The following is a 7,359-nucleotide window of genomic DNA, read 5'->3' as shown; positions in this document are numbered from 1 at the left end:
TCTCGACTGAGTGTAAATTTTTTATTTTTTATTTCTGGTCTTTGCGAGCATAATCATGGTGTTTGGACTTGGAAGAGGGTTCAGAATTCTCCACAATGTGAATGGATTCTGGGTTGAACGTCCCAGATCGTGGTTTGTATGAAGCAGCAGAATCTGGAGTATATTTTTAGTTTTCTTCAATCGAAAACACTTCGAAAAAAGAGTATGTACTGAACCAAAGAGGTGAGAGATAAGCTGTTCGACAGTTTCCTCATGATACTCCTTCACTACAGGGGCCCGGCACAGCTTTCTCTGCTGATACTCTCTCAGGAAAAAGCATGACAAGAGATATGTTCACCCACAGCACTCAGTACTGTGTCAATAATTTCTTTTTATCAAACTTGCTGTCAATCTTATGAGAAGGTTGATGCGTCACTGACTTGCGCTGTGAAAACCCGGTAGGTTAGTTTGATTTGACATGTACTTTCAATAGATGCACTGTGTTGATGTGATGCATGTAAGTGATTAGAGTCACTATCTGCTCTTATGTCTATTTTTTTTTTTTTAAATTTTGAATGAGTTACCTGAACATTCAAATCTCTTTTCAGATTTGCACACTTCATTTTGCAACATTGCAAATTCTATTAATTCTGAACATTTATGTTTGCATACGCCTACAAAGCTAATTTGAACTTTTAGTATAAATGAAGTTCTTAACCCTAAAAGGAAAACAGATCTATCTCTTATCTGCCTTAAAGAATCCAAATTATTGTTGGTTGTTGAGTTCACATCCCCTGAGTCTGTTTCATTTTGTCCTACCTAGCAGGGGCTTCGGTTCTAGTCTTCGAAGATAACTACCTCGTTCTAGTTAGACCATGTAATTTTTGTGTGTCCACCGCAGGGCAATTGTCATCTATAAAGCAAATTAAAAACATTATCTAAGGTTGATTCTGCCGATCGCTCAAATGTCTCTTCGCTGGACCTCCGTGTAGGTGATGGATTTGCTGAGGGAGTGATAATTTGTGTCAAGAAGGAACATGTCATGTTCTGGTAAAGACCTTATAAATCTCTTATTACTTGTAAGGTCTAGAAACGCCATGTTGAGTCTGATAGTCATCAAGTGGTACGAATATGACGTTACATATGTGTGCTGATAACAATGTTACCTATAAGCTGAATGTGTAATTAATCGTCTGTAAAATGTTCTAAAGCAATGTGTTAAGTATGGATTTCCTTCTGATTTCTCTCCCATGTTGATTCTTCTCTTCTCTGGTTCTCTCAAAATTCTGCTTCAGTATTTTTGCTAGCAGCAGTGAAACTCTAGCCAGTTTCTTGGAGGCTAGCAGATTTGCCTTATTCTTATGAAGAAGTTTGAGTATGATATGCAATAGCTTTCCTCAGCTGTTGGGATTGGTCCTCACAAACAGGAGAAGACAAACAAGGATCGGAGATTGAGAGCAATTTGTGAACTTACAGTCAAGAGATAGGATGCGAAGTAACATATTTATGAAAGTCGTTACACGAGCAATCAGGCCAGTTCCAAAACAAGCCGCATAGGTCTCCCAATTTGAGAGTCTTATCTATGGCGATTTTGATTTGATTGGTTAGGTCTAATCATGCAACAATAGAGTCGAGCAAAGCCCATCAAGCAAAGCCCATCCGAACAATGGATTTGATGAACCTCATAACACAATAGTACCCCGATCAAGGTTAATCACTAATGAAACCCTCAAAAGCCTTAAAAGTGGGGAAACATGGTCATGTTTCCACGTAAATTGTATTATTCTTGACAATATTTCCCTATTGGAAATGCATTTCGGGCTTCAGACATGTATAAGTTAGTTGACCATACAGCTAAAGAATTGAAAGTTCAAACTGCAGATATAATGATCAAACAAAATTTCTTTTGTAGACAATTACCAACATCCATATTCTTGTAGTCACTCACTAGCTTTGTACATGACCAAAGTAGATTGGGCTTGATCTTTTACTTTTGTGTGCATCCGCGAGGCTAAAATGGTCAAACAAATTTCTTTTGGAGACAATTGCCAACTTCCAAAATCTTGTAATCACTCACCAACTTTGTACATGACCAAAGTAGATCGGGTTTGATCTTTCACTTATGTGTGCATCCGCAAGGCTAAAATGGCCATACAAAATTTCTTTGTAGACAATTTCCAGCTTCCAAAATCTTGGAATCACTCACTCGCTTTGTACATGACCAAAGTATGCAGAGTTTGATCTTTACCTGAAAAGAGAAGCAATAATAAGAACTCCTGCTCTAACACTTCAGGAAAGGTTTTTGGTGGCATTGAGAATAAATTTTGCTCAAATAAAACTTCGATCCCCTTACCTTTTCTTTTCTTGTTTTCATGTCACATTAGTTAGTAGGCGAGAGATAGGGATAGAAGCCTTAATTCAACCGAAGATGTCAAGGCAAATATGGATAAACTAAGCTAAACACATGTATAGGGAATAATATTAGACCTATCTCAGGTCCGTCGCATAAACCCTGACATAGTCATAGACACCCTTACACATGGTTACATGGGAATGAAACAAAAGAAGTCTCTATCTCACATTCGATTACTAGATCAACAATATTAGGTCTCAAATAAGAAAACTGGGAAAACAAATAAGTTTAACACGAACGCAACATTTTGAGAAGTAGCTATTATGTACATACCTACTAGGGTATTTATGTATTCTGAATTAGCCACTTCGGCAGGCCATCATCTCGAGGAAGTCCAGCTTCTTAATCTCCCGACGTTGATAGTCATTATGGTGATGAGGGTGATGGCGGTGGTGGCGATCACCGTCCATCTCCAAGCTCATCTCCAAGTTTAGCTCACGTCCATTACCAAACCTTTCTTCACTCCCATTACCACCACTTTCCCTCTGCACCTGATGATAACGATTGTCCTTCACTCGATATAGCCCAAGATTCCCATTCCCATCACCCATTGGAAAACCGAAGTAATTGTTGGCTGGCGTCTGAGCCGGCGGTGGTGGCTGGGCATGGTTGGGCACTTCAGGCTATACGTTCGACCCATCGGAAATGGCTGCCGCCGACAAAGACAACAACCATTTATTAGTCTTGTGATCACGAGCACAAGCCGGTGGCGACTAGGGGTGAGCAAACTGGCCGGACCGGCCCCGAACCGGACCGAACCTGGTGGGTTGGTCCGGTCCCCGGACCCAATAAATGGGACCGGTGACCGGGCGGTCCAGTCCTTGATTTCAGGTGGATGGGACCAACCCGGACCGCCCGGACCGGACCACCCATATAATATATATATATATATATATATATATAAAATTTAAAAAATGAAGCTTTCATTTGGTTTCACTGTTCATTTCTCGAGCCATTTCCATTGTTAGGTTGTACATTCTTGAAACTCGGACAGCCCATCAATATTATGAATGCGGTATATCCTATTTATTATGGTCTTTTCTAGTGTATTGTGTGGTGAGTGTATGTTGGCATGTTCTTCCGTAAAGAAATAATTCAATCCGTTCATTTAATATAATGGTAGCAATTTTTTACTATTCATGCGTGTCGGTTGTTCATTTCAATGAGTAATCCTGTATTTTATTTCTATACATTGTTTGGATGTGGAATCCGTTTAGTGAACAACATCACTATTAGTATGTCTTCGCCAGCTAAGTTTTTTCGATTCTGTCCTTTATATATATCTATTGTGTCAGCGGTTAGACTAATGTCATTATTCAACTTGCTATTATATGAAGACACGCCTTCATTATGAAGGTGAGCAAACTAGACTAGCATAATTTTTTATTCAATCGGGGGTATAGATTGTAAATTAACATGCAATCGAAGCATATTATATTTCAAGGGTTAGATTTTAGCGGTTCCACTGGGCCGAGACCGGGACCGGGACCGGACCGGACTGCCGGTCCCGATCTAGTCCGATCCTTTGTCTCGAAAATTTGGGGACCGGGACTACTGGTCCAGTCCCCGGTTCCATACCGGGACCGGACCGGCCCGGACCATGCACACGCCTAGTGGCGACCGTTTCGGCAAAGATGGAACGGTGACACTCCTGATGTAGTCTTGCAAGAGGTTGGAGTTGTTGTGCGGGAGAACCTTGCGCTGAGAGAGCTGCCTATGCTTGGTGGTATTCCAGTAATTTTTTATTGCATTACCTGTCCTTCCAGGCAATGTCTCGGCTATCTTGGCCCATTTGTTCCCAATCTGCATGTGTGCTTTAATCAGGATCTTGTCTTCTTCGATGCTCCACGAGTCCTTCTGCTAAGAAAATGATGAGAGCCAAACCAAGAAGAAGAAACAAAAGAGGACGAGAGATAGAAAAACTTACTCTAGGGTCTTGTGAGTTTGGGTTTTGGTAGTGTGTCTTTGATTACGCTTGCTTAATACAATCGGTAGTCATTTGATTGTGCAATTCTACTGATCAAATAGGTTACAAAGTATATGTATTTACATGCAGATGTAAAATGTTCTTTTTAGGGGAAAACGAGGGAAATTCATAATTGATGTATTTACACCCTTCCGATATAATTGTGGGTGTTATTCATGTAACGTTTAATTGTGGTGTATTCCAATTTTTTTTTTTGTGGCTATTTAATAGGTGTATGTTATGTGTTAGATGGAAGAACTTAGAGTTCTTAAAATGGACTCAACCTTTTGTTTTGTTCATAAATAGCCGCTGAGCTGGGGCACGGGAGTGCACGAAGGGTTCATGCAATTTGTTCATCACCAAACGTTAGGAAAAAAAAAAACACTCACATTTAATAAGAATCAAAACATATTTTGAGATTCCTACAGCGCTAGTTATAAGGCATGGTTTCCGAAAAATCAGGTTCGTATGGGCACTCATCCCCATGCATGCTTGTGAGCTGTCGCATACCAACTAAACGACGCTGGATAATTAGCGTATCGGCAAACTTTAAGAAGTAAGTGAACCAAAAACGGAATAATGACAAAAGAAAGAGATGGATTCACAAGTTCCACGCTCCAAAGAGTCTAATTTTATTATGATTTTTCATATGAAAAAATATTACCAAGTAGTACTATTAATGCAAGATCAATATGTTTGATCAACAATGCAAACACGTCTAAATCAATAAGTTGGTACTTATGTATACAGTTGAAAAGTGGTGCGAGTTAACAAAGATTAATCCTCTTTGAGATTTAGCTGCAGTATTATCACTTAGGTTAAGGAGGCGTTTGACTCGGTACATCTAATAAACCATGTCAAACATTGTCGAATTGCCATGTCTGCAGCAATTTCTCCAAATCTTACGGTTAGCAGACAAATTTCCTTAAAATTTGAATGTTCATCAATATAAATGTGCACCCCGCTTTTGAATTGAACCATTCTTAGAGACCTACCATTTATGACAATTTCCACTATGGAAATGTGTATTAAATGCAAATATGCAATTTCTACTATGCAAATGGGTATTTATACAGTCCATCTTTTTATGCACCATGCTTCTTTACTCTTGTCAATTAGCCTCACAATCCGCCCCCACTTTACAAGGTTATTATGCATAAAAGGGACCAGATTCCAAACAATTGTTACGAGCATGTACGATTATTTTTAATTTTCCAAATTTAGAAACACCGTAAAATTGAAGAAGTGCTAGTTTCAACAATTATATTTATAGCCTCATTAGCAAATTTGGAGAGCCCAAAATGAAAAACAAAAAAGAGAAAAGAGGTTATTACTTCTGCTGTAAAAATCAATCCACATAGAATTATGTCCGTGACTCTACATGAAAACTATGAACAGAAACCCACTATTCAGCGTCTCTGACTTTGAATATGTCTATTATTTCTCGTCCCATTGATAGTTGGAAATGGTCGGTTTCTATTTTGTTGAAGCTGTCCACTTACTCGATAGAGAGCTCTACAAGCCACTTTTGCGGATCATAATGTCCGCTCAGCATTGTAATTTGTTCAATCGTCTCTCTTGCCTAGCCTTCCTATCAAGTCGGCGGTAAGTGAACGGGAATCCGACTATAAGGAAAAGGGTTGCAAAACAATCGGTATGGTTTCAAGCCAACTGCAGCAATCTTAATTAGCACTTTTGATTTCACTGCCATCGTTTCCTTTTTGGTCTTCAAAAGCAAGGTTCGTCCGCCACTCAGCACAGGTTCATTTCCAGGATACATGTTAAATAGTTAAGTAATCACGAGGGAGCATACATGGCCACGCTTATAGAGAAAACTAATTCTAATAAACCTTGCCATTGATATTATTTTCAAAATGGGAACGTGTTAAATGCAAATTGTGCAAGTATATCTGCACCAATAATGAGCATGACTAAGTATTTACCTATTTACAGGGCCCTTCATCTATTGGAACTCCATGCCTTAGCCATCTGGATTCCTCTTCTTTCTTTCTAGTCCTTCAAAGAGCTTCAAAGCAAGATTTGTGATGCCTCGTCTTTGAAAACCTCTTTTGACATGTGTCCAACTATCGTGTCTCACATACGCCAACCTTGCATTTTCCTTAGTATCAGATCAGTGATCTACCAGAAAAGTTCATCCTTGGTAAGATCTCTCTCTCTCTCTCTCTCTCTCTCTCTCTCTCTCTCTCTCTCTCTCTCTCCCTCTCTCAAATGATTATTATAACATCTTGGGTTTCTTTTTCTTAATTAAAGGACAAGACATTGAGATGGAGGGACGCCCAGACAATAAATGTGCTACTTTGTTGCTAGACAATACCGTAGAGTCCACCCCAATATGATCTGGTCTCTGTACCTGCCAATCCTCCGCAACCATTGTATATGAAGCAGAGGATCAGGAAGATGTCCCCAGGCCATAGCCTCTGGTGGATCTGAATGTAATATTTGCCTAGGTTTACATGTTATGTCTACACTGAATTATTTGTCTTGTGAAAAGCAAATTGCCTCAGTTGCGCGGAACAAGCGATCGAACAATAAATAGACTAAACAAGAAAATAAATCGGACACCAGATATATGTGGTTCGATCGTAGAGACATACGTCCAGTGGGAGAGCAGCGACGAATTCCACTATAGAACGAGCGATACACGGAGATTACAGATCAAAGTGAGTAACTCAAACACTCACAGTGTTTCCTAAACCGCAATTACATTCAAGAACTCACATAATATTTAGCCCTCAATTCCTAACGAAATAATTTCTTAATCTCGTAAAGGAATTAACACAAATTTAACCTCAATATTTAATCGGCTTTGACACTTGAATTCTTGATGTAATTTCGTGAACAAAATGAAATCTCAATGTCAAGCACTCACTTAGTAACGGCGCTTCAAGAACTTCTACGATTTCTTCGGATGGAATTCACGAATAAGGAAGCACCCACTGCCAAGCACTAAGAACGGCGCTTCAAGAACTCTCACTGACAG

The 7,359-nt window shown here is 39.5% G+C and overlaps 1 protein-coding gene across 1 annotated transcript; it reads right to left on the bottom strand.

Annotated features, from left to right (window-relative positions):
- Positions 1 to 2,691: 2,691 nt before the first annotated feature.
- LOC125314159 (myb-like protein AA) lies at positions 2,692 to 6,750 on the bottom strand. Its single transcript, XM_048275649.1, has 3 exons — positions 6,694 to 6,750; positions 3,971 to 4,252; positions 2,692 to 3,015 (listed from the first exon to the last, which is right to left on the bottom strand). The coding sequence occupies exons 1-3, from the start codon at positions 6,748 to 6,750 to the stop codon at positions 2,692 to 2,694; spliced, it is 663 nt and encodes a 220-aa protein (XP_048131606.1).
- Between the last annotated feature and the right edge of the window lie 609 nt (positions 6,751 to 7,359).

This window comes from Rhodamnia argentea, chromosome 3 (assembly GCF_020921035.1).
Source record: "Rhodamnia argentea isolate NSW1041297 chromosome 3, ASM2092103v1, whole genome shotgun sequence".
NCBI lineage: Eukaryota > Viridiplantae > Streptophyta > Magnoliopsida > Myrtales > Myrtaceae > Rhodamnia > Rhodamnia argentea.
The sequence above is the reverse complement of the archived record's forward strand: the minus strand, read 5'-3'. Positions and strand labels throughout refer to the sequence as shown.